Source organism: Crassostrea angulata, chromosome 6 (assembly GCF_025612915.1).
Source record: "Crassostrea angulata isolate pt1a10 chromosome 6, ASM2561291v2, whole genome shotgun sequence".
In the NCBI taxonomy this organism is placed as follows: domain Eukaryota; kingdom Metazoa; phylum Mollusca; class Bivalvia; order Ostreida; family Ostreidae; genus Magallana; species Magallana angulata.
This window is the reverse complement of record NC_069116.1, coordinates 59,051,438-59,079,276: the sequence shown is the minus strand read 5'-3', so window position 1 is coordinate 59,079,276 and position 27,839 is coordinate 59,051,438. Positions and strand designations below refer to the sequence as shown.

The 27,839-nt window shown below is 36.7% G+C and overlaps 4 protein-coding genes across 6 annotated transcripts; 1 reads left to right on the top strand and 3 right to left on the bottom strand.

Annotated features, from left to right (window-relative positions):
• LOC128189070 (uncharacterized) lies at positions 1-3,879 on the bottom strand. The gene is made up of 3 exons (XM_052860500.1): positions 3,724-3,879; positions 1,662-1,920; positions 1-830 (listed from the first exon to the last, which is right to left on the bottom strand). The coding sequence occupies exons 1-3, from the start codon at positions 3,787-3,789 to the stop codon at positions 703-705; spliced, it is 453 nt and encodes a 150-aa protein (XP_052716460.1). The 5' UTR covers positions 3,790-3,879; the 3' UTR covers positions 1-702.
• A 3,900-nt stretch (positions 3,880-7,779) lies between these two features.
• LOC128188180 (tripartite motif-containing protein 3-like) lies at positions 7,780-9,111 on the top strand. Its single transcript, XM_052859076.1, has one exon. The coding sequence runs from the start codon at positions 7,939-7,941 to the stop codon at positions 8,542-8,544; it is 606 nt and encodes a 201-aa protein (XP_052715036.1). The 5' UTR covers positions 7,780-7,938; the 3' UTR covers positions 8,545-9,111.
• A 153-nt stretch (positions 9,112-9,264) lies between these two features.
• Positions 9,265-25,323, bottom strand: LOC128188154 (uncharacterized). 3 transcript variants are annotated; one of them, XM_052859033.1, is made up of 29 exons: positions 25,180-25,323; positions 24,928-25,074; positions 24,286-24,419; positions 23,791-23,893; positions 23,200-23,344; positions 22,422-22,436; positions 20,983-21,196; positions 20,427-20,550; positions 20,150-20,327; positions 19,606-19,784; positions 19,283-19,426; positions 18,764-18,925; positions 18,385-18,500; positions 18,062-18,182; positions 17,309-17,591; positions 16,615-16,818; positions 16,118-16,298; positions 15,759-15,960; positions 15,213-15,434; positions 14,921-15,067; positions 13,996-14,164; positions 13,259-13,420; positions 12,849-13,009; positions 12,461-12,642; positions 11,983-12,118; positions 11,521-11,589; positions 10,964-11,173; positions 10,799-10,825; positions 9,265-9,967 (listed from the first exon to the last, which is right to left on the bottom strand). In XM_052859033.1, exons 1-28 carry the CDS (start codon positions 25,288-25,290, stop codon positions 10,811-10,813), a joined length of 4,236 nt encoding a protein of 1,411 aa, XP_052714993.1. In that variant the 5' UTR covers positions 25,291-25,323; the 3' UTR covers positions 9,265-9,967; positions 10,799-10,810. The 3 variants fall into 3 exon arrangements, with proteins under 3 accessions (XP_052714993.1, XP_052714991.1, XP_052714992.1); XM_052859031.1 differs by lacking the exon at positions 10,799-10,825; XM_052859032.1 differs by lacking the exons at positions 10,799-10,825; positions 22,422-22,436.
• Positions 25,324-25,428: 105 nt separating this feature from the next.
• On the bottom strand, positions 25,429-27,807 carry LOC128188179 (SREBP regulating gene protein-like). Its single transcript, XM_052859075.1, has 5 exons — positions 27,662-27,807; positions 26,518-26,686; positions 26,158-26,315; positions 25,813-25,926; positions 25,429-25,569 (listed from the first exon to the last, which is right to left on the bottom strand). Exons 1-5 carry the CDS (start codon positions 27,752-27,754, stop codon positions 25,480-25,482), a joined length of 624 nt encoding a protein of 207 aa, XP_052715035.1. The 5' UTR covers positions 27,755-27,807; the 3' UTR covers positions 25,429-25,479.
• Positions 27,808-27,839: the final 32 nt, after the last annotated feature.

Below are 27,839 nucleotides of genomic sequence, written 5' to 3'. Positions count from 1 at the left end.
ATGCAACAAGAAAAAGAAATTGCATTCTGACGTCAGTATTAACGTTTTTTTATTTTGTTTCCTGGATTTTTGTGGCAGTAGTAATATTAAAAGTATTTTAAAAGATATTACCGTACATCTTAAAATTACTTGCATGGAATGACTAATAAAGTGAATTTACTTTTATAAAAATCTTTGTCAACGTTATTAATTAAACATGAACAGCACAGATTCACTTTCACTGAGAAGGCAATTACAATCATGTACTAATGAGTAAACTTATAAATTGTTAAAGCTTGTAAAGCATTAGCCCCCTATATATATGGCACACCACTTTCACAAAAATGAGCTAAACATAGTTCCAAAGTAAACTTCATGTAGGTTTATGGATTGTATTAAATAAACCTATTTTATAAACTGTAAGTCTGTAAAACTATATAGTTTAAGCTCTTTTTTGTGAATATATATGTCGTGCCATAGATATAGCAGTGAAAGCAGTGTATTTACAATCGTGTTTAAATTAACACATGTTACCGATTTAACTTCGTTGTTTATTCATGCTTACAATGATATACAAAATATATGTTTAGGATAATACAATGAAGTTCCAAATTGTTTTCGCAGATGCTCAAACTATCTCCATAAATGTGGAATGTGGGGAGTAATGGGGATACATATACTATAAATGTACTTTTGTTAGTTTTTCAATGGCTGGTACTGTAGCTATTTCTTTCTGTAAGGGCTGCTGAATCTACGTTTCTCTGGGCGTATAGAGTAGATCCAGTTCGTGTTCCTCCATCGCCCAATGTTTCTCTTGGCCTTTGGAGCCTCGTTTTCATCGTTAGTCAATACACCCCTGCGAATGTGTTCGGAATGTTTTCTTTATGGTTGCTAAGTAAGTAATAAATTCAGAGGTGTTCGAATGAAAGTTCACGAGACTTCACCGATATTTGTTCACTTCCTGTGAAATTTCGAGCGGAAGTATAAGTGTTCGGATAATATTCTCAAAATACGTAAGTACTGGTCGTTTTTCATATCACATCCTACTGTGATTTATGTTAAAACAGGAAAAGCTTTCAAGATGTATGTCTTATTTTACCATCTAGCAGTTATTTATATTAAACGATAATATTCAGAACAGAGTTATCGTTCGTGTTCAAACACGTGTAGAGTGGTTGAAAATATAACCATTGGGTTGCTTAATAAAATCATAGCCATGTTTGACGCTTGTGGTGTGCTATACCATGTTTAAAAAAAAATAATTGGTGTCTGTTTTGCATTAAAACTTAGTATATCGAGCCATTTTCAAGGAACATTCTGCATAAAATGGTATAGTCTGTTTCACTATTGATGTTATTACTAGGTCAGGCGCGGATCGAAAATTAATCCTCAGGAGGGATCTCTTTTAAGCATGTTAGTTGTTGCAACAGCAGACAAAAACTAATTTTTCTATAGTCACATTTATTTCTAGAACACATTTTATTCACCAATTAATGAAGATAAAGTTTAAAATCAATAAACCTCTAGATTTTATATTTGACTACTATATAAAGAACCTAGATACATGTACTGTGAAATAGACTTTATACACGAGGTACGATTTTTACTGCGAAACTGAAAGGGTCAAATAAAACCACGTGGTCTAAAATTTGAATGACAATAACATTCGCAGGGGTGCAATAGGTGGCTAGAAGTAAACAAATATGTCAGTAACGGTACATACGGGGATTCGCCTTGTTTCGGTGTATTTATCGATTCTGGAGACTTTTGCAGACCGTCGTTTTCCTGGGTGATAGATGACGCCCTCCCTGTTCTAGATCTGAAGAAAAGGCCAGGTTTTAGTTTGTATAACTTGTACAGAAGTCTCCAGTTGTAGATGGAAATCCTCTTGTTTACTTCTCTGTCTGACAGATTATCGTGGTAGTGTTCATCTTTGCAAACCTTTGATGAAAAAGAGAAAATTTAAAATCAACACAATCGACGGCGTCTGTAAACCTTAATAAATGTACCTAAGGTGCGTTGTGTTTTCCTTGTGTTCTATTAACTTTTTGCTTCACTCTAGAGATCATTATTAAACAACATCGTGAGTCTATTAACCCCATACCTATTTACAAATCTCTGACTCCAGGCCATTGTTAAAACTTTTCTCTTAATCAAGAACACAAAAGCATACGGACAAAACAAAACCTGGTAATGGTTTGACGGTAGGGGTTTTCATTTCAATGTTAGCGTCTGTTAAATTAAGTTTTCTTATCCCCGTCTCATATTTCAGTTTTATTATTTTTTTAATCAAACACAAAAGGATCAAGGCAGACATTTGATGTGATATATGGGCGGAGGGTGATATTAATTAGCAGAAAGAACAAAAGGTTGAGAGACTTCATCAAGAGGACCCGGATTAAGGAGTGACTTGTCACGTGAGCAGGTGTGGAGATCAAAGTACCGCTCTCACACGTCCGTGCACTCACCAATACAGGACCCGCACTCTAAATACGAGTTTGTTGCTCCTCTACATGAATATTATACTCTATAAAATATGTAACTATTTAGGAGGTTGGGGTGGGGTGGGATGCTTGACTTGAATGCTTGTCGGTATATTCTACCCAACTTACAACAAGTGTGTCATGGTGAGGAAAAATGTGCAGTATGTTAATCAAATTTACATTTGATTATGAATAACATGCTTATAGAAAATAGATAACTCTATATGTGAAAAAGTATGTTTTTAATTCAGTCTTGCGCCCTCTCCCCTTTTTGTGTAAGTTTGTTTGAATAAATGTACGATTTTGTTGCCCTTTGAGAAACCTTAATTGAAATATTTATACACGTAATTGAATTAAATCAAAAATATATTATTTATGCCTGCTTGCCTCTCCAGCCATGCTCATTTACACAAAAAATCCCAAATAACAGATGAAATCTTCAATAAATGAAACTGAATAAAAGATCTAATATAAAAACACGTACAAAATAATAAAGTTATACACATCGACACCAAAGGATAAGAGAGATGAATCAAACGTGTACATGTACATGAAAGCCGCAATGAGTGTTGTAGCTTATGACTACATAGAATTATGACATGATTGAAATGCATGTATAATATATAACCCAGAGAGTCTCAAAACTGGCACAAATCTAAAATGGAGGGTGTGTTATTAACCGATATTACTATTACATGTTAATAACAATGTGAGGGTTCCATAACAAGGGGCTAACATCGATAATCGCTGTATGATTCAAGCGATTTAGTAGTTGTGCATCAATTTTCATTATATACCTTAATGACTAGTATACTTTTCGGTCGCTAAGTCTCATCACTGCTTGCAAAGTAAACTGACACAAAATCATTGTCAAAGGAATATAACAAGTAGTGTTCATTTATACCCTTCGAGAGTATATATTTCTTGTTAAACAGTGTACCTTCATATACACCAACAATTACATAGTAGCAAAGCATTCATCGCTCCCAAACTGACTAAATTACATTAATGCTATTGTGAATATTAAAGATATATACTATGATAGGGCAGTGTGTGTTTTAAATCGTACAGTACCTCTTAAAAGTGTAATTTAAAACCCTTATTTTAAAGTTTAATTCTATTAATTTAATGTAGGATGCATTCAAACGATTTTTTCACCACCACTATCATCGTCCCCTAATTACATTGACAAAGTTTATTATTAAAATAATTCTTAATTTGACCAAGAATTTAAACACTGCAACATTCAGAGACAACTTACCACAGACGAGGCTAGCAGCACGACCACCAGTAGTGACGTCAGGGACATGCACTCCTTGCTGACCATTCTGATGAGTCTCCACACAAGCCTGCTAACTCGGTGCCAGCTCGTTAAATATGGTACCGGGATAAGGGGCGTTCCCTGGGAGCTCGACGACGTAAACCTGAATTAACCTTTGAGGAATGGGTGGTCGTGGCCATTTTTAGACTGTATCGATCTCCTTAAAAAAAAAAACCTCTGAATAAAGAAATTAGAAAATGCTTTAATTCTAAAGCTTAATCATTTGGACTTTTTCTTGAACCAATAATAGTTTACAGCTGACAGTGATGTACACTTTCTCTCAGTCCGCAAATGCAGTTTGAAGAGTCAGTATTATTTTTCCTTAATACTACTGTGTGAGCATGATTCAGTAATCAACTTTGCCTTACTTTTGAATGAATTTTAATCATAAATAACTGTATTGCCGTAAAAAAAATATTTTAGAATTTGTGTAGCACTATTATTCTTAAAGTTGTTTCAGATTGAAACAGACAAACTTATGTTGAGTTTTTTTGTTATCCGTATTGAGTGATTCCAATCTCTCTGTGTCTGTCTGTCTCTCTCATTTATTCACACCAAATTTTAAACTCTACAGTGTGTTACTTGCAGCCAAAATAGTTTATCACGTTCTCATAAAAGTACCAAAAATCGTATAAGATAGTTGAGAGCATGTATCCTTCTTATAACAACGAAATTATGTTTCAGAAATTATACTTTAATGGTCCATAAAATAAAATTTTGGCATAAAGCATTCCACCTGAAGTACACATGGGAATGTACATACACTGTAACATTGACAAGTATTTTATTGACTTTATTCCGACATAAATAATTATCGACATACCAGTATTGCCTTTTTGTGGGATTGAAAAAAAAACTATCTGAAAAATACCAACCATTGTGGGTTTCGAATCTAAACGAGAAAGTCAGTCTTTTTCAGTTCTCGCTCAACGTTTGCAGCCACTTGACCAAACTAGACAAGATACATGTAGCAAACAAGGAAATTTAACCCATTGTTCTTAAATTTCAAAGATATTCATGTTTTTTCTACCAAAAAGTTATATTTTTAAAGATACGCCTTATTTAAACAAAAATTGGAAAAAATCTCTCAGAGCAAACATAAAAAAATCCTAATCCTTGGAGAGGGGAGGAAGGATTGTGTAGTGTTTCTTCAGCTTCAACTTCCCTGTTGATTTCTCATCACTTCCATTTTATTACCTGCTCCCCCAAAAGTGGCGGAGGGCAACTCTATTGTAATTCAGTTTTTTTTATGTAAATTCAAGAAATATGTCTGTTGCGAGAAAAAGTGTGGGGGGGGGGGGGGGGAGGGAGGAGGTAGGCCGTCCTCGGTCCCCATAATGCTGCTTGCCTTCATATCATTATTTTTATAAAAGATGGTATGAAGTATCCAGATTTTAATCCGAAATTGCATTATTATAACGTTGAATGTAAAAAAAAATATTAAATCTCCGACTTAATTTCTTCAATTGTACATGCAACACCTCTAGTTAAAAAATAGCATAGGACCTGCGACACCTTCTTTAGGAATCTTTAGTAAGCCTAGTTTTTATGCTGTATTTCCTACATCATTAATTTACACAGACCATTCAAAAATCTTTAGTCTTAGAATTTTGTGAGAAAAGTAACGAACAGAAAAGCTTGACAAAAAAAAATGCAATTCAGGAATTCTGTTAATAATACAACTTTTTTTTTTATGAGGATTAGATTTCAGTAGCTAATTATCAGACCATATTTCCAATATCTTAGGGTCATGGTATGACACATTTTTTAGATTTCTTACGTTTATCCGCATGCTGGATTGAATAAAAAAGTGATATAACAAAACTGAAGTTAGTAGGAGATTATTGTCAGTACATTATATTACACATACGATTGGTTAAATCACGCCCGTAATGCCTGACTTTAATTTATTTCTGTCCATCATGAAAAGGGAAGGGTACTCTTATTAATACAGAAAAATGTGACGTGCGTGTGGTTTTTATCAGTGTGTGCTTTGTTATGTCAGAGAAAATGTAATTCAGTAAAGAGATGTTTGCGTTGAAAAACCTGTACTAGTATTTCGTAAACTGATAATATGAGCTCTTTAAGGATGCTAAAGTTTAAATTGATCTTAGATACTCGGCGTGTAGCCCACTCATAGTTTCGTGATCTATACGTAATTCGTTCATGTTCTGTGTACATGTCTCAATAATTCCATTTGATAATCTTGATCACGCAGCTTGTGTATCAAATACACCTGACGCCATTACGTGTAGGTAACTTGTCCATGATACCCAGGATAAATGACCAGTGTTACGTATTATTTGTTAGATAATATCTCAACACAAAGATGTAGGTACATTTGTGATTTGTCACCATGGTCCTTGTTTAATGGTATTCAGTTTGGAAAAAGATTATATCTTTGCAATAAAAAAATATATAATCAAACAGCATGCCTTTATTGACTTTTATATGCTGTTGCTCGGAAAGGCTTGACACAGTACGAAGTATGGAAGAACCGATCTTCTTAATCTGAATAATTGGGGGGAGGGGGGTGGTGGTGGTGGTAAATACATGTAAATCTGTATTCTATGATGTGTACAGTTCAATTAAATCAGATGTTATAGATCCGCCCACCAACTCGCTACACAGTAAGCGAGGGGATGTAACATCTAATTTTAATGAGTGTGTATGGTTATTTACTATATAGATGAATATGTTGCTTTGTTACAGCATTGTGTGAGTACCTGTACGGGAACTGGAATCCCTCGACAATCACATATTATGGAGGTACGGACGAGTCGATGCCATGGTACTATAATTAGACAGCTACATGGATAATTTGAGACCAGTCATTGCAAATTCAAACTCTGACCAATTAAGCTGTCGACTTATCAACAAAATTCCCGAATTCCTCTAATTATCCACAAAATTCCCGAATTTCTTTCATTATCGGCCGGATCATTGTCAACTAAAGAACATGATAATCATTTATATTGTATATGACGATGTACATGCTCTTCACGCTGTACTGGCCTCTGTGATCAAGGTCCTCTAAAGCATTGCACGGAAATCATATCAAGTGACTATCACTTATTGTCATTATCTCATGATCTCCTCAATCCAAAATCGCTGAAGTGTTGTTCATACACCCATAATGTTAATTGTAATTGGAACATTCCTATTAAAAAATATCATCTATAAAAGAAAAGAGATAAAATTGATTATGTTAAGCAATAAATTAAGGGGTTTGTCTGGCAATTAAAAAAATTGAGTATTTTTTTGATCCACATAAAATATTAATAAATAAATACAAAATAAAAATAAAATTAACCATATTTTTCACGGCGTTTGCATGAAATTTCTACAGATTGCTCTCACCAAACCATGATTGTCTCTATACATTGTACGGATCAACACTAACGATTTTAAGAGTAGTTTTGCATGGATATTTGACGAAAGTACAATGTTCGCCCCTTCATACCCAAATGAACGACAAAAGCAGGTATTGGTTCGAACTAAGCACCTAACCAAATCTGAGGTGCTTGTCTCTCCCCAATTTCAATATAGGTTTGGTAAGGGGGTTCAAAGTATCAATATACGTAATTGCAAGCTTCAGGTCCGATTACATCGCAAAATCTAGTAACTTAACTAGTAAATTGTACTTCAAAACTTTAAAAGAAATATGGAAGAATCTGAAAAGGTATCGGAAAGGGGCATTCAGTAGACTTGTTTGTCCTAGCATGGTTCGAGCAACTGCGAGCATTTTTAAAAAGATTTTCGCTTTCAACAGCGGGAATAAAACAACTGACCTAAAAGCGGAAGGAACATCAATGACAAATTGTTAGCTGTTAAACCTATAGCTGGGTGTATTGAAATGTTGAACATCAATGACAAATTGTTTGCTGTTAAACCTATAGCTGGGTGTATTGTAACCTATAGCTGGGTGTATTGAACTGTTGAAAGAACCAAAACCTCTGTGTTGCCAATAGTTTGATTACGTTGGTTCAGATAGTTGAACAGAAGGACTTTAAATCTATATTGTTTGGCGTATTTATACACAGTCTTTACACTAAATACAGTCCCATTCTAGATGGATTTTCCAGAGAATTCTAGAACTGAGATGCATTGAATGCGCCGAGGCGCCAAGATCAAGTTCGTGAAGGATCATATATAATGGAAATTCCGCTTCCGAAATGTAAAACTCACGACGGCCACACTTGCGAGTTTTACTGCGTGCAGTGTGGCGCGGTGATCTGTGGGAAGTGTCTGGTCAGCTTCCACAACAAGCACGGGGTGGAGGATCTGGAAGATCTGTGTAAAGCTAGGCGGGAGATCATCGCGCAGGAACGGGAGACCGTGCGGACGGCGGTGTCTCTGTACCATCACCTGGACAAAGATGTCGCCATCGAAGAGGACAGGATACGGGAAAAGTACGCCGCCATCGAGAACGAGATCCGACAGCACGGAGAGAAGCTAGAGGAAGCCGCCAGGCGGGCGAAAGACGAGTACCTCAAGCGTGTGAGGGAGCGGAAGTCGGAAGATATCAAGCGTCTGGAGGAACAAAGGGGGACAATCCAGAGAAACCTGGAGGAGGCGCGAAATGTGGAGAGGGCGTTACCGGAGTGTATCAACACGTGCGAGGGGATTCTTAGATTCAAGAAATCATCTACAGTACTTCCGGAGGTTCCCAAACTCCAGAAAATAACGCATCCCGAATTTGTTCCAAACTCTGAGCAGCTGGATAAAGTGGTTGACCAATTCGGGAATCTTATAATCTAGTGGATTTAGAATTCGAAACGTTGTTGCTCCAAAAGTGTTCTTATGAGGACCGGGATGTGGATTCTTTTAAAAATACAATCGATTTTAGAAAATAATCGGACATGAATAAGAGAGGGGATCTACTTGTGTCTAGAGAGTGACAGTCAACTTCATGGCTTTTACATATTCAAAGAATGTTTCATAACTTTCATAAGAATACATGTATTTTGCTTTAAGCATGTACATGTACTTAATCTTTAAAAGTTTATCTACAAATTTTATTTCATGTATTTAAAATCAGGGGCCCTTTAATTTAGGTAAGGAAATTGATGGATTAATTGTATATCACAATCAGTATACTGGCTATCATTTAGGAGTAACTGTATTATAATTGTAAAACATTTAGTGTTTAAGGGAGTAGGTAATTTATTATTCATTAGTCATTAGCTATACAACTCATACACCTATACAAGTCAACATATTAATATAAACGGGTTACTGTTAAAAAAAGAAGGCAAGTTCATGCTTAAATATTTCTTATGACGATGGTATCTAGCAGTGAACTACTATCTGGTCCATCATTATGTTCTGTAATCTCTGTTAGTAAACAGATGAACATAATGTAAATATTGTCAAATTTTATAAAAATTTCATATATATTGATTTTAACAATTATGTGTAATAATTTTATAAAAAGATGTTCTTTGTATGACTCAGTCTACAAAGACAAGATCACAGTACTGAGTTTTGTTGGTTTTTATTAAAATTACTTTTTACATTAAAACTACTAGCAACCAGTATTCTGTGAATTAAATACAGACAGGATTGCAAGAGAGTGTAGCAACAACTTCCTGTAGTCAAATTGCCAAACATAACAACCGTGTACACATGAAAAGTGTCTCCAACCATTATGTAAACACATGTGGCTAAATGAATGCGAAGTCTATCACACAGTAAATAAATAGTCAATTCCTTATCTTGGGAGGGTAAATAATGTACAGATTCTAAAAGATGACTTGACAAACGCATCCTCAAACGGAGGACAGGTCCAACTAAATGACTCAATCAAGGACGGGGAAATTTTCTAGGGAGAATCTGGAATATTGTTTACAGTTTGTTATGTTCACTTCCTCCAATTATAGTAAATAAAAGTTATGAATGTAATTAATTCGGGTAGAGAAGTTCTAAAACCTAAACTCCAGCGGTAAAACGCAAAAAGTACATGTGTCTTGGAATTCACTCCACCACAGTGCAGCTTTGTGTGTTCAAACTTTGGAAGCATTATCTTTCCAATCATGAAATTTGAATGCATTAGTTCTTCAGTAATGATGACTGTTTGCCACTGAGGAACGACCCTCTGGACTAACTTGATGTCCCGTCGTCATACTTAGGTCTGTGGAGGGTTCTACAGCGGTCCATAGCCAGCATTCATTAAGGCATCCTCCTGAAAGACACATTGAGAAACATAAAGAGAGGTACACAAAACGTCTTTCATAAAATTACAGAACTTTTGAATGTTTAAAGTACATAAATCACCTTATCATTGCTATGTTGATGAAATAATTACAAGTCATATAGATATATAACATGTCAGCAGTTGTAACACAAAATTAAATAGGAAAATATTGTACAGTTTGCAAGAAATTCACATAAACAAATATTAGCATTTACATGTACTTTCCTTTAGAATTATTGTCAATGTGTGATGCTGATACACAATTTAAGGTGTTTGGGTAAATAACAAACATTTGCCTAAATTCCATGCTATGATTCTAAAGAGCTTTCAAATTTTGTATAACAATTTTTTTAAAAATTTGATTGAACACTGAAATAAACACATTCATCATGGACAGATTTATGATCAGGTGATCAGGTGCCACGCCCACAGTCAGGTGAGGTTGTTTAACAGGTGATATTGTTGTACATATGGAGATCTCTTACTGTGTCCTAAATAATGGCACATGCAATCCATATTGACAATGAATATATACATAATCTTCAGTTGCTTAAAAATCTGAATTTTCCATGTCTATTTTCAATAACTTGTGAAATCTCCATATTAACATCATCATGTTTGGGTAGGAAATTGAAAAAAGGTGTTTGATGTTAAAATTACAAATGTACATGTCAGCAAAGAAGGACCAAAGAGAGAGGAGACCAAAAGGTCATTAAAACTGGTCCATCAATAAAAAGGAATGAAAAAAGAGATCACAGAAAAAGGAGACACTTAAAATCCACAGACACAGGGGTGCACAACATTTATCTGGATTCATACCAAAGACAGAATTCAAAAAGAGTTGACCTATAAACAAATTAAAGCCGATTGAAATCACACAAAAAGAGGACACTTTGTTTGGAGACCTTACTTAATAGAAAAATCTCAACTCAAATCTTAGATAAATAGATGGTTTTGAACAGGAAATATTAAATCACTACAGACCATCAGATTGTAGAAGGTTTTGGTGATGTTATCCTCAAAGAATTTCTGCTCCGTCGTATACACAGAACTGTTGGTCCCCAGTTTCTTGTACTTCTGTTCCAAGTTATCCACCACAAAGTTGGAGATTTTCTTGGCTGTTTTGGGCGGGGCTTTCCTCCCCTGGAGATAGGTAGACTGAGTGCCGGCTGCCTCCAGTAGGTACTTGAACGTCTGTAAATAAACAAAATCCCCCAAATCATTTCATGTCATGTACACCTCATTTTGTCTTGCAATAAAGAAAGAAATATGAATTACAAATTTATACCAACAATTAAGAATCTATTTTAACTAAATACAAAAATTCTTTTCTTTATTAGCTGCTGCATTTAGGCGATTGTTTCTTGTCTTGTCTAACTTAATAGGTGTGAAATCTGTCATTCTATACTTTCATGGCATTTCTGGGGCTCGAATATTCATTTGACCTTCATGTACTACAGTGTATTGTTTTAAGTATCTAACAACAGGATAATACCCTTTACATTCCCTGGAACACAAATAAATGATGAGTAGATACTTACAGGTTTGATGGCTAGCTCATCAGGATCAAAATGTCCATCCCACAAAGACACCGTCATACTGGCATTGGGCTACAAAACATAAACTCTTACAATGCTTGCATTGGGCTACAAAACATAAACTCTTACAATGCTTGCATTGGGCTACAAAACATAGACTCTTACAATGCTTGCATTGGGCTACAAAACATAAACTCTTACAATGCTTGCATTGGGCTACAAAACATAAACTCTTACAATGCACCATATTCATTACAATAAAATTACAAACATACTAAATTGTTAATTACCAGAAGCAGCAACAAAAGCACTAAAATGAAATTTCCACTAAATTTAATACCTTACAATACCCTAATAAGCGTTTAAGTAAAAGTAGTTGAGTGAAAGACAACCATGATTAAATATTCCATGAAATGAACACTGTGTATCATTACCGCTAAGTATACTTGTTGATAATTAACCCACCATTTTCTGGTTTTTGTCCCACTTCCATTTTTCGATGACATTTTTGGCGTTCCTCTGTGTGAACTCCTCTACAATTCCAGCAGGTGGCTTTCCCTTGAACAGAGGGACTTCATGAGTTCCTGAGGCCACACAATTCCTGGAATCATATTGTAACCAGCAAAATGTAATTGATTGTGTATACACAGCTAAATTAACATCATAATGAAATTATAATCAGCCTTCATTATCATCAATCAAAATCACTTGAAGGAGTTCATGAAAAAATCATTTTATTTCCCATAAATAATTAGCAAAACCCAATTTTTTCATTTATTTTGTGTTTGTACATTTATGTGTGAACCAATCCTTCTAGACAGACAATTCTCATTAGACATGACATAATTTTGACAACTAATTATTGATAACATTGTTAGAAATTAAAATGTTAGGAATCCTTTTTCTTTGAAAATTACTGCACCGGTACTATACACTTCCTCACCCCTCAAATAGTGGGACCACCCCCCAGGCTAGGATCTGGTCATCCCCCAGGGCTAACTCCCCGTTTTTGATGGAGTGGAAGGTCCCGGGCTCATCGTGTTCCGGCTTCATCCGATAGATGAGATCCAGACCAAACACCTGGATGATCAGACAGGAGTAGTTGTCGTAGAAGGGATGCATCACCTGAAACATTAATTGCTGTATCTCAAAAACTGAGGATATAGGAAACATTAATGAAAAATGATAAACTTCAAAGTTAATACAAGCACTGGACACTGGGCCTGAATAGCTTTCATTAAAAGACGCATAAAATGCTGCATCTCAAACACCAGAATATAGGGAGCGTTAACGTAAAAGTTCTATAAAGGAGAAAGAGAGCACCCTCTTACCTTTGGGTCATCGAGAAACTTGGGAGCCGACTGGAAGCTTTCATAGTCGTGCTTCAGGGTCACAAACTTCTCCTCCTTGCCATACCCCTCCGGCGTCTCCTCCATAGTGAGGACCTTCTCCCCTGGGGACACACGCACAAAGCACTGGGCGTAGAAACCATCTGCAGGGGCATACAAATAATATAGAAACCATCTACATGGGTGTCTCAACACTGTTACATAGGCAAAGACATATTTCACACACATTAACATATAAAGAATAGAAAAGCACTGGGCATAAAATCCATGTAAAGGGATTTCAAAACAAAGACATGTATTCACACTTGACTATACATACTAGGAAAAAAGAATGAGTTTCCTGGGAAATTCTCTATATCCAATTTAATCCAGTCAAGTTTGACTCGACTCACCTGGCAGTCCGTACACCTGCTCGACCTTGGCATTGAGTCCCATCTTGACGCGGTACCTGACACAGTGGGACAGGGGGAGGTTGTCCGCAGGGGCCTTGCCGCCCTGCTTCTTCGCGTCCAGTTGATCCTGTAGCCATTGGAGCAGGGTGTCATCATCCTCATCTGTAGGAAGTCAAAGGTCAAATTTAAAAGCACCTTAATGTAATAATAGGTCATTGTAAAAGCTCTGTAACGTAATCAAATGTCAAAAGGAGAGCATTATTACATGTCAACATAAGAGCACTTTATGTTTAAAATAGTATACATGTTATGATTTATTGATTTTACAAAATACTGTATACAGGGAAATATTCGTCCCCGTTTTATCTTTGCCCCTTTTGCCCTCGTTGTCAGCGGGTGAATTTAAGACTGGGCAAATTCTTATGTTTCAAGTTATCTCTTTAATTCACAAGCGTGTCTGGGCGAATTTAAGATGGGGTGAAACCGTATGCAAGTGTTGAAGGGCAAAAATAACATGGGGTGAAAATTACCCTGTATAAAGTAAACAATTATATAATAATACAATATCTGATCATCCACAAAAATTGACCCCCACTGACTGACCACACAATAACACGACAGTGTTGGCCTCAGACAGTTGTTGATGATACACCGACTAGCTGCCTTACCCACAGGGTACTAGCTGCCTTACCCACAGGGTACTAGCTGCCTTACCCACAGGGTACTTGCTGCCTTACCCACAGGGACTTCGTTGGACTGCTGGATTCTCTGAATCATTTCCTTCACTGTCTGCGGGTAGTTGTGGTGCTCTTTGTAACTGGCAAACACTCTTGTCTCTGAGGTTGTGGGTCGGGCTGGCTCTGAGAAATAGTAGCCTGTGGAATAACGGGGCATCGGAACCACCTCCTACAAAGTAACACCACTTCAAGGTAAAAGAACCACTCATACAAAACAGTGACAACTCATCATCAATAATGTTGAAAATTATCAAAGGGGATGATCATCTGAATGGTAGTACATGTACATCTATATTGTAAATTCCTCATTTTATGCAAGTACTTAATTCTACGATTTTGCTGTTTTTCATCAAATCGTGTTAATATAAAATTGCAAGAACCAGTTTTTTTATTTAATTTCTTATAGCTCAAAAATGCCTGAAAAATAAAAGCGAGATTTTAAAATCCACAAAACTGATTCTCATAATTTTAAGCAGATATTAATTTCTCCAGTTAATAAGGAATTTACAGTACCTGGTAGTTAACCTTCATACTAAACCCTTCTTTGAATATACATACACATGTATGAACAACTCTGACTTGTACTGTTAATATCAGCACAGATCAAGCATACTCCTCAAGTAGGTAAACTGTAGTCATCTATTGATAATTCATTTCTGTAAATGGACATCCTTAATTCATTTCTGACTTGAACTGTAGGTAAAGCTTCATCTTTAGGTAGTTTAACCTCCATCTGTACTGTAAATATAGGCACAGGTAAAGCCTACTCTCTAGGTAGTTAAACCTCTGTCTGTACCTGCACAGGTAAAGCCTACTCTCTAGGTAGTTAAACCTCTGTCTGTACCTGCACAGGTAAAGCCTACTCTCTGTCTGTACCTGCACAGGTAAAGCCTACTCTCTAGGTAGTTTAAACCTTTATCTGTACCTGTTGAGCTGGGAGGAGTCTGACCAGGATGGAGCAAGCTGGCACCGCGGGGAAGGTATCTAGGTCAGTGACCAGGTTCTTGGGCTTGTTGGGAGGGATCCCATTCCTTATCCTCAGCTGCTGGCCCCCAACATTTAACTTTCCTCCCTGTAAGACAATGTTTCTCCATTACTTAATGACATGCCTTGAACAATCTTTGTATGATGATTGATACCACTAATATGACTGTTAATTAGACATGATTCACGATCCAGTTGTCTATTCCTTTGGTACTTAGACGATCTAGTTTTACCTTGAACACTGGGACAAAACAGCTGCCGATGACGGAGATTTTGTCCGTCAGCACGTCCTCTGTATACACCCTCAGGAAGATGACCATGTCAGGGTCCATCTTCTTCTTCTGTTCGTTCACAGTCAGCTTGAACTCAAACAGGGGAGACCTTGCCGGGCTGTCCAGTGCGGGTAGAGCCATCAGAATCTTGGCATCATTTCCAGTCTTGATCAAACCTGTCACCTAGATATACATGTAGAAAAAAAAGTAAGCAGTCTTTGTAAGCATAATGAAAAAATTTATAACCAAGAATAACGTGTCACTGAATACTGAAGATTCCTTATTTCATGCAATTCTGTCGTTACGTACAAAATCCCCAGAATATTATATCATAAGCGTCAACTTTTGTTGTGATTCAATATAGTTTTTGACTGTCAGAAAAATAAAAGTGAGATTTGAAAATCTGCTTCTCCTAATTTTATGTAAATTTCAATATCCCTCATGTTTAATTGAGAATTAATAATAGTCAAAAGCTGTATAACAGAGACCTGTAGATATTGGTGTTACCTTGATCATGGAAGAGTTATCAGGAATAAAGCGAACACTGTCAATGTAAAAATCAAAGGCATCTGAGAGCCCAGTGGGCACAGGGTTGCTGTTCATGGCTGTGGAGTTTGACTCCACCCACGGTTCTTCTGACTCCAGAGGCTGGGGAGTCCTGACAGGGGTCTTGATGGGGGTCCTTCTAGGGACTGGCTTAGGCTTTGGACTATCACAAACAAATGTTAAAAAATTAATGTTATAAGTGTAAGATGAATTTTTTACATCCTCGAATATAAGATAAAAGGTTTATAGAAAGAAAATTAGGAGCTATACCCATTGCATTTATTGGCTAACACAGACATGATCTTTGACCTCTGACTGACCTTTGCCTTGGAACAGGGCTGTGTCGAGGTGTGTGGGTAGCAAGAGGCGGCACCTGAGTGGTGGTCCCAGCAGGCAGGGTGGGGATGGGGCTCACTCCCTTGGGTCTTGCCCGACCTTCTGGCTCGTGTCTTGGATCATACACAATGACCACTATCTGAGAATTGTAACCAAGGACAGTTCCTGGAATAATAAATGAACAACTATCATATCATATGATCTATCTAGAATACGTAACCTGTAACAGTCAATATCTGCTGATTTAAAAATGTTTTGACTTTGACGTAAAAATTTGTCCAAGACACATTTACTGTGACTTGTGATTAAAATAACCTTAAGTTGATATAAACTGAATGGTTTCCAAGATAAAGACAAAAAACACAGGCAAAGATGAAAATATCAAAATCACTGAGGTAAAACAGGTTAAAGGAGAAGGATCATGAGTAATTCTACTCCTACATTTAACAACACGTGACCCTGACCCACACAGACTACTGACCTTCCTGCTGGTCCTCCGGTAAAGGTGACCCTGCCCCTGTGGAAATCAGGTTCTGTGGGACAGCACCGGGGTGGATAGTGAACACAAAGTCCCCGTCCTGGAGGGACCACTCAACGTTGGCCAGGGAGTCGACCGAGGAGCGACCTCCTCGTGATGCCTTCTCAAACAGGGGGATCCTGGCCCAGCCAAGCGGAACACTTACTCCTGATATCAAGTAAAGAGTAAAGATAAGCTACAGGAAAACTTGTTTATAACGAAGTGCCAGGGACGGAAGATTTTACTTCGTTATAAACGTAACTCGTTATGTTTACAACATATAATAAAGTCTTGGGAATGGAAGTCACTTTGCTGTAAGCGTCAATTCATTATAAGTGTTCGCTATAACCGTTTTTTACTGTATATCCTTGTTGTCGATTCATTTTCAAGATGAATTGTAGTTTCTCAGTGTGTTGTAAAAAAAGTGACAGTAACTGTGGAATCATTAGAATTCGTGGTGGCTCATGAATTTACATCCTTGATGCAAACTAAATACAAAAGATTTAGTTTTCCTACTGAATCTGAAAATCGACACATCCACAAAATTACATCCTCATGAATAAGCAAAAACCCACAATCCACGAAAATTGGCAGCCATGAAATTAAATGATTCCACAGTATACGCAAAGAAAAGAGACAAAAAGATGACAGCACTCACTTAGAGCCTCAGGCCCAGGTTTCCTATACTCCACCCTGACAATGGCATACGGGAACGCCCCCAGCTCTCTCTCCACATCCAGTTCCGAGATGTCCAGGTTATCAAACACGAACTTGTCCTCGTAGAAGTGGACTTCGTAGATAGTATTCCCGTAGTTGTCTTTACTGATGGAGGTGGTGACAGCTTTCCCCATAGAGAGGCGGGACCTGAGCTTGACACTGCCGAAGTAGGCGTGGACGTGGACCTGTAGACAGCTCGCCTCAACGCTCGCCAGCCATTGCTCCTGGCAACCAACGAAAAGGACAATCATAACAGGATGGGGTCTGTGTACCGGTTACATTATTATCTCAATATTGCCAGTTCCTGGCAAATGCCAATGTACAATTGGGACAAAGAGTCAAATGAACATACAGTACATGTATCATGATGGAAGACACAGTCATAAAATCTACCGGTATGTAACATTACCAACTCAACATTCGTATCTCAAAATCAGTGGGGCAAAGAAAAACTTGAATATATTAAGCAAAGATTTGAGATATAATTGGTTAAAAATACATAGACAGTAATTTTGTCTTAAAATTTTCTCATACATTTTACATCACTGTAATGGTAATCCAGACATTGTTGTTTGAGATAAATTTGAGACATAAAAATTTACTTGTTTACCTTATTAAATCATATACACTGAACAAGTACAAAACAAAGCATCTAGCTTCAAGCCTAATATCATTTTACATACAGCTGACCTACTTTTTCAACAACTTCGGATGGAATGATAAGGCGGAGTATGATGTCCTTCAGGCCGCAGGGGTTGAGGAATCCTGGGATACTGGGGGTCGGCGGGGCTGTGTGAAGCTGTAAGCCCGGAGTGCTTCAAAAGATCATGAAAGTCAGATGATTTAAAACTTACTTATCATTCATATAAACTTATAATAAGTAACATAAAGCTGTTTTCATTATGAAAAATTGATCTTTTTCTCTTACCAAACTTACACATATAATAACACTTATTTTCAATTTCAATTTTATTTTTCGAGTTAGGTGTACATGTTTGTCAACAAAAAGACACTTACTTTGGTCTTTGTCTGTTCAGGTAAGGTATTTCTAACAAATCCTTCCCATGCTCCAGGTGGATCCAGGCCATCTGGATGTCCACTGTGTACAGTTTGGAAGCCTCCCTCAGGAAAACCTGGAACAAAGGGAAGATTACAGTTTATGGACTGATGTTTTACTCCATGTACCAGATCTATATATTCTGATGTGGGTATAAAAAAAAATCTGATGTGCAAATGAACATGTATGCAAAGCAGTGGATGATAAAACAGGAATGTACCTTGTATATGGTTCATTTTTTGTGGGTGTAATATTGAGTTTATAACATTCTTACTTATCTTTGCAATCTTGTATACATTCTTGGCCTATAATTGGATTACATCTTATCTATACACCAACCTCTTTCATTTGTGAATAATCCCGGGCCTTCATGAACTTTTCTCTGAGGAGCTCCAGTAGGGCCAGGCTGAAATGTTTGAGGACTGAGGGTGCCCAGCCCTGCATAAAACACTGGTCCCAAATGTACATCACAGCCGGAGTGTCCAACACACTCACAAAACCCTGCGGAGGGAAACAGAATAGGGGTCGGTACAACCATACGCTCACATAGAGAAGGAGAGAGAAGGAGCTTTAATTAATCGGTCGGAAATCTTTCTGCTTAAATTGAAGATTTGGGGTCATGAAACCCGACTGAATATTCGTTTACTGAAAATATGAAATCTATTTCAGTAAATATAACAGTAGAAAATTATCTAATCTTTAGATACATGTACATTAAGTAAGAGAAGTCTATCTTAAATAGATACATGGTGTTAAAAACTATCTTTCATTTTAATTGTGCATCATAACCTTCCACATAGTCATGAAATACATGTACATGTAGAAGCCTATCTAGAGATCTGTAAATGAAATGCATACCTCACCAATCCACCTGCGAATGAAGACCAAGGGGTCGGCCAGCAGTTCGTTAGACATGACCTCCTCCCGCTTACTCCCGGGCGTGGCCTTCAGCAGCTCCTCAGCCTTGGCCTTCTCAGAACTGATCAGGTGTAGCAAGAACTCCTGAAAAGTGAAAAAAACTACCTATTACTGATCTATTTCAGACAGACTAAGAGGATGTGTATTGGATCAACAAACAAAATGTCATGTACATAAGAAACTTCCTCATTCTCTATACTGTAAATGTGAGAAGAGTGTAAAGAACAAGACTGTTATAATTCCATCTGATATCTAATGCGTACCTTTTTATTGACTTGCATATTGGTTTTGGCGATGGATTTCAAATGTGTGTAAAGGTCAGGGTCAGACAGGCTCAAGGTCATCATCACCTGCTCTGCTATAGCGAACACGTGGTGCCAGGTGGGGAAACAGCTAGAGTTCAGAAGGTCAAGGTACATGGCCAGTTCATACACATGCTCGCCTGCAACCAGTGAAGGATATTCATACATGCACATGCAAAGTGCATAAAATGTAAACAAAAAAATAAAAAGATAAAAAAAAATAGGTGATTAAATCTTATACTGCATCAAGTTGGTTACAATTTATTGTTCTGTGTCACTATTGGAAAGAAAATTAGGAAATTATGGTGATGTAGTCAATTTTACTTTTTGTTGATGATCTACTTCTTCCAGCTACCTACATGTGTACTTGCAAAATTACAACGATTAGGATATAAATCTAGCAATTTCTACAATTGTAGGTTTTCTACTGGTGCAAAATGTATAGATTATAAAACAATACTGCTGAATTGAACAATACTTTTTAATACGACTGCTTGTTTTGTACCTTTCTCTGTTGTTTTTTCTGATGAATTCTGGAATGCAATCTGTAGTGGAAACAACCAGTGAATGAGGTAAGGTTCGTAACTTCTGTCGTACACATACAGCACATTTAGCACCCGCGATGCTTCCCGCATGTGTTCACTCGACTTGAAGGCCACCATGCTGGTCGTCTTATTGTAGGTCTGGATTAAACAAACAAACCAATTTTATTCTCTGACATTCATTATAAATCAAATGGAACACCGAATCTCTACAGACACACAACTCATTTATGATTTTACCTCAATGACTGCCGTTTCAATCAGGCCTGCAATCGGAGAGTTAGTGGCCCGTTTTATTTTTAATTCCTGAGTGCCTCGACTAACTGCCTTAGCAAATCTCTCCCGAACAATCTTTTCCAGGTTCCTTAAATCAAATTATTATCATACAGAAAACATTACATTCCTTACAAACAATAAAGAGAAATTTTGCATTTGACTAAATGTTCTAAAACAATTTGAGGTTTCCAATTTTGTATTTTGATTTTCAAAAATAAGCTCTCAAACATGTTAATCTTAATGTAATAAAATTGAAATTGTCAAACTAAAATTTATAATGTTTCAAATCTAAATGGCTCAAATTTGAGTTATGGGGGAAGGATTAATTGACTAAAAATTTTAAAAATTTGTTGTGACCTTGACCTTTGACTTGAATCAATTAAGGTCAACAAGTCACTTCTTTTAATAGTATTGGTTTCTCATTTTATTTTCAATTAAGGAAACAAGAGCCTTACGCCTCAGGCATTTCAATAATATTGGTTTCATGTCTTATTGCCAATTAAGGAGACAGAAGCCTTACGCCTCAGGCATTTTCTTCCTCTCGTCCCTGAAGAGTACATCGGACCACATGAATGTCCTGAGGGAGCCTGGTAACTGACGACCGTGCATCTTCCCTGCCACGTACTCAAACTTCCTTGGATCCCTCTGTAAAATGGCCTGTACAGACCGCCCAATCAGGTCACTCTGGGGTCCCCAGAGGGGTGGGGGATCACCCTCAACTTTGTGGATCATGCCTGGAAAAGTCATCATTAAAGGGTTAAAGGAGGTGGTGAAAAGATGACAATTTTCTTATCAATATAAAACTGTCCATGTTTTGGAAGGTGCTGAATTAATATTTGACATAAAAAATCCTTATTCCTCATCTTTACTTCAAAACTAAAACTCAGTTTGAAATAGAGAAGTATCTACCATATTTGCAAATACTATATCCTTGTTGTCTAAGTGATCCTAGATTTGTGAACTAGATATACTGGTATAGATCTCTATAAAATAACTCATCCACGCCTGATTGGTCTGATCAATTGGTGTTCATCAGACACGCTGGAGTTTACCCTTCACCTGGCTAATTAGTACAGGTAGATGGCGTCACACTTAACGGGGAAGCTGGTTAGTGACAATGCTTTATTACACTTCCACATGTATAACACGTTAATCAGTCACACGTTATAGATTTACATGCACTTAGAGACAAGGAATGGGTTTAAAAAATAAAACATTCCTGTAGTAGGGAAAATTTACATTTTCTAATGCCTTTGTCTGTGATAACACTACGAATCTAATCTGTAATGTATTGTTCTGTACATTTCATCAATGATACAAATGATGTTGTATGAGGCACACAGGGGGTGGCAATAATACAAAACTAAAGTACAGTATTAATGTCCATAATTTAATTGTACAGTTGCTGAAAATTATTTAAATTTAAGTAATAATTATGGAATCATTTTTTGAGTATTATGATGTGAAAATTATGATCATGCAGGCATGATAAAATCGGCTTTATCTGATTTGATCATGCCCTGACCATATTTACAGTATCACCTCATAATACTCAAAGAATGATTCCTTATCCATTTAATAAAATCATTATTTAAATGTGATACTACTGTGTGTAGGTGTACCTATAGTGATTCAAGCTGCTTACTGATAGTTTTATAACATCTTTAGATTTACCGATACTACCGGTACATGTATGTTAGCCAGCATGCTATAACATCTATCTCCAACAATGTATCAACATACTACAGTGTGCTACCACAAATTGTACTGGTGTGTGAAATGTAAATAAAAAACATAAACTATTAACATATGGGTACATACACAATTAACCTAATGTTCACTAGAATAGCTGTATAATTTTCATGCATACTGATTAGTCATTGTACCAAATGTTAAGGATAAGATATGATTCCAGTAAATACAAGAGTTAGCTAGGATCTACAAAGCATGAATACTTACCAGTATTTTTACCATCTAATTAAGCAGGGAGAAAAATATTTATCATCTAATACATCATATTGTCAGACTTTGATTTCCAATTATAGGCTCTTTTTTTACAGCTTAATTTTTAGTTCTTGAAAAAAAACCATATTAAAATAGAACATTGAAATCTTTCATGAAGTTTCAATTCCAAATGAAATCAAAGTCTCACAAAAACAGATAGGAATAAAATACACAATGAGACACAAAAGAACCAGAGAATATCACAATCTCTAAGGGACAGTCCAACTAAATTATGTTACAAGGAACAACATTCTAAATACTCTACAATGGTCACCAGGTCAGTGTATAGGCCCATGGGACTACCTGATTGATTTGTGTTTACCCATTAAAAATCTTTCTAAGGAATCTACTGTGCATATTGTTTACTGTTATGCATCTGCATGGGACTGCCTGACTGAATTACATTAGAAGAAAAAACTTTCTAATTAATATCATGTAAAGACACACCGATTGTACATTTACACATTACAATATAAGGAAAATATATTAAATAATCTACAAAGTCAATCATCTACTGGAATCTATATTGGACAGCCTTACTGAATAACAAAGCAAGGAAAAAATCTGATATAAAAATGTACAATTGTCTACATCTAAGGGAAGATGAGAAAAATTCTGACCAGAAATAAATGGTATATACAGATATAAATAAACAGCGGAATGGTACACTTATAGCGGTTTGAAGAAAAGGAGTTATAATGTAATGCCATTGATTGTATCAGGCAAGACTTACTTCGTATCACGGCCGAGCTTGGTTTATTGGACGACCCAGATGACACCGAGGATACAGCAGTCCAAGGTTTGACTCGGCTTGGTGCAGGAATCTTCAATGGTTTGTTCAATTTGTTTTCTAGTTTTATCTCATCCTGCTTTTGTTTCTGAAATTTTAATCAAAAATTTAAATTGATTTCTTGATCCCAAAACACATTTGTACCAAAACAAGTGTACATGACATGACAAACAAAAAACTGTAAAGTTAAGACAGATATGTAAAAGCCATTGGAGATAATTGGGTACAGATTTAAAATTGAGCCAAGTCAGCATAATTGTGAAGAAATAAATGTTTAGGTTCATTACATTATGAATTTTACACATTTTAAGTGGTTTTATTTTAAAGAGATATTATCAATTTTGGGACATGTTTTTGAAAAAATATGCATTAAATTGAAGAAAATCAATTTCCATAGAAGAACATAAATTTGCTTGTAAGAAAGCTATCCATATACATTATTAAAGAGGTGGATAAATGTTTAAGTTATGCTATCAAATCTAGACTCTTCTTGTAACTTTCCAGCACAATACTCCGTCTAGCCCTCAGACTCACCGTGAGTTTGTTTTCCTGTTTGTACTCCTCTCTCTCCAAACCTCTCAGGAAAATGTTGTACGTGTGCTGCAAGAACTGCTCATACTCATTGGGCTGGCTGGTGCTGTCCAAAACAACAGTCAGAAAATGTTTAAAAAATGTACCTAATGTCTCGTGTATTATACGCACTCGTGTATAATACCCACCCCCAAAGTTGACCAAAAAATGACGAAAAAACAGCAGGTCCTATGTATAACACGCACCCAAAAAATGGCGAAATCAACGGCCGCCATTTCCCCCAAAACTATCAACGTTTCATGATAATTTTATAATCCATGCACAATTTCTTTAATTTTGGGGGTAATACATTTACATTCCGGGATTAGAACGTGAAAGTTTTGAACCATAGACAAATTTGAAAAAAACATGTACCTGTACATGGCCCTGTAGCATTTATTAAATCTGACCTGTGTAAAAATTTTAATGCAATGTAATGTAGCCATTAATATATCTCACCTTGTGTTGAGGTTTTTCCCTAACATAACGCCGTAGCCTTTTTCCTTCACACACTTGTACATCTGACTGTTGAGGTATGCCTGAGCCTCTTTCATTATTTTCTGTTTCTCGATTGGCGACATATTTGGAGGCTCCTGTTCAATAAAGATCAACAAATATGTGTATATTATGGTTCATTGCTCAATCTTCATCAAATATCATTTGAAAAAATAAAGTATATAATGCTTGAAATTTGATTATGCAAACTAGGGTCAAAATTAACTTGTTGTCAACCCAACCCAACCAAACTCAACCACAAACTCTCACTGACAGGTAATCTTGTCAGGTACATCAGGTTTTCTGACCAGAAACTGATGGTTCCAGTTTACCCAAGGTAGTTTGTGGCCCCCACCACACACAACCATTTATAACACACACATTAAACTCTCTATACATTGAGTGTTCTAACCAGCAGAATCTGGGGGTTCCAAGTCATCTTGGGAGGCATGTGGACACCCCCCCCCCCACACACACACACACACTGTCAACACTGAGGTTTCTGACCAGAATCCCTGCAGGGTTCAAGATAGCCATTGGGAGGCTGCCACTCCCGCAACTTTCCCTCCCCCCTACCCCCACTGTCTACCCACTGAACATACTGACCAGAATTTGGGGGTTCCAGGTTGCATTGGGGAGGTACTTTTCCACAAAATGTTCCCCCAGGGACTGCATCAGGGCCTCCTTTCTCTCAGCTTTACCAAACTGTTTCTCCACCTTGCTTGCCAGAGACTGGGCAATCTTACCCTCCATCTGAAATAGTCACCATTTACCTGACAATTACAATGGTACATGTCTCAGTAACAATAAAATTTCCTAACAAAAATCACTCAACTTCTGTCATTTTGCATAACGTACCGCGTGCCACGGTGCATCAGGTAGCAGCGTCTGCTGATAGCACGAGTTCAGCCATTCCACTGAGAATGGAATCCTCTCAGTTTTCGATGGATCCTCTCCACGACTTGACATTTTTAAATGTTTTTGTAATCCAACGAAACAACACTCATGTATAAACAAGTACAGAGTTTACAAAAATAAATAAATGCACATCAGATAATTTTAAATGTTTCACATATACACATAAATATATTCCTTCTATCTAGATATATAACACAAGTTTCTCACAACACATAAATCATTGCCAATTAAGGCATTCAGTTATGTCATTAAAGCTTGCAGTTCTGGGGGATTTTCTCCAAAGCAGTGTTTGGCAAACGCATTGCGGTAAGAATTCTCATGTTGAACACTCTACAACGGAAATAAAAATTAATTAATTGCACATTCATTCATTGCAAAGGATAAATAAAGCAATGGAAACTTTGTTAGGAGCATAATTTGGTCTTATAGATGAATACTTCCACAATGAGCAATCATATCATATTCATCCATGATTTTTTACTTACAACATTTTGCATGTAACAAATTATTTTATTGGTGAAACCTTATTTCATATACAATGGATATTACATACAATACATGGAATACACTTACCGAGGACGATGTTCTACATTTGGCCAGACAGAGTTCGAAGTGATCAGACACAGAGCCCAGGGCAATGTCGAGTCCCTCCCTCGCGTTTGTCAGAATCTTCTGCAGCAGAGGTCTCTGAGGGGAAAATATCAATGTCATACAGATCCACACATCATAAATTCAAGTTTAATATCTTGATCTAGAGAGCAATTAAACAAGGCAAAATTGAGAATTAGCCGATTTAAAACAAAAACGTGATATAAGTCTTACTTTTTAAGTATGAAATAGATAAAATTTCTTGGACAGATTGAAATAAATAATGCATAAGTAGTCCTTTAAGAAGGGAAGACTTCTAGAACTGCCTACCTTATCTGGCTTTAGACAACAGGCCACACAGTATTCATACACAACACAACAAGCATTCTTGGAGCAAGTATCACAGCGGTGCTTTGATGTCAGTCTAGATCCTCTCTTTACATGACAACATCCACGGGCATCCACGGACGTACGATTACACACATACCCTGTGGTCAAACAGGAAATATTGGTACAGTAAAAAATACAAACAAAATGATTGCTGGATTTTTTTAAAATGGTCTTAACAGATAGAATCAATTGAGGAAATATTGTCTCCAGTATGAAGATAATTATGGAAGTATATTATGTATATTTACTTAGAAATGAAATATTGAAATAACAGGTATAGAGCAGGGGTTTCTGGGTTACCTCTTTCATCCACTATCAGACTCTTCCCCTGGACGGAATTCCTGCATATCTGTTTCTTTGTAGAGTTCCCCTCCCCAAGCTGCACTTCAGACACCTTCGGCTGCCATTCAAATGGCTGTCTTAACAATGTATGCTTTATTTCGTATTCGTCCGGTACAAGCTTGGAATTCTGCAAAGATAATTTACATGTAAATAAATGAACATAAGGCCAGTGTTAGAAAATTGTTTGCAATTTAGTGTTCACTGATGGGGTTGGTATACAGGGAAACAATTTTGGATGGGAGAAAAAATGACAGACCGGTCCAGGATTTGAACCCCTGAATATCTAGTTAAGTGCTGTACTGATTAAGCTACAGTAGATTCCTTATTTTACGCAAGTATTTATTCCACGATTCAATGTTTTTGCATCAAATCGCGAGAGTATAAAATCACGAACGCTGAATTATTTTTATAATACCAAATAGTTTACATTTGTCCGAAAAATAAAAGCAAGATTTTAAAAAATCCGCGAGATGTGCTTCTCGCAATTTTACACGGATATTTATTCCTCGCGTTTAATTAGGAATTTGCAGTATCTGGCGCCGATGATCGAACCGTTCATACTATCACATATTTCACCCTTCAATGATCTTCCCCTCTCCCCTTGCAGGACTTAGAGTTGGTCAAATTTGTAGTGGGATTGGAATTTTTTTTTACCAGAATTCAAACCGCAGTTCGCTGAATCTTGATCTAGTCAGGTGCTCTAGCAACTGACTAACTGATTTATTCACAGGCACTGGTGATCCTAACAGTCTGATATATGTTTCGTTTGAAATGAAATGATAGCTAAAGACGACTGTGTATCTGTATTGACTCATTCTGACAATGATGGTGATCACTACCTTTTCAATGTACTGAGAAAAATATTGAGATTCAACAATGTTCAAGACTGAGGTGTATAATAAGCAACATAAAAACATAACGTGTGTATGTCACGAATATGTAATGTAAATGAGTTAAAGCGGAATTTGTCCATAGCATTAAGTATAAAAAAACAGTAATTGCTATAAAAGCAATAAAATTTGTTCAGAGATAATTCGAACTCAAGTTTTAAAGCTCCCTTTTACGACCGTTTCTGCTAAAATTGCTACACAATACAACTAACCTTTGATAATTTGCTTGATAAGAAAAAAATGAAACCGCCTCCCAGTAACAAAATCAAAACAATCCGCCGTTTTAAGTAACGAGTTCTCCACATCGTATGGTGACCATCATTTCACCACAACAAATATGTAGACTTGGTTTCGTACAAAATATTTACCCTAGATTTATTTTTCAAGAAA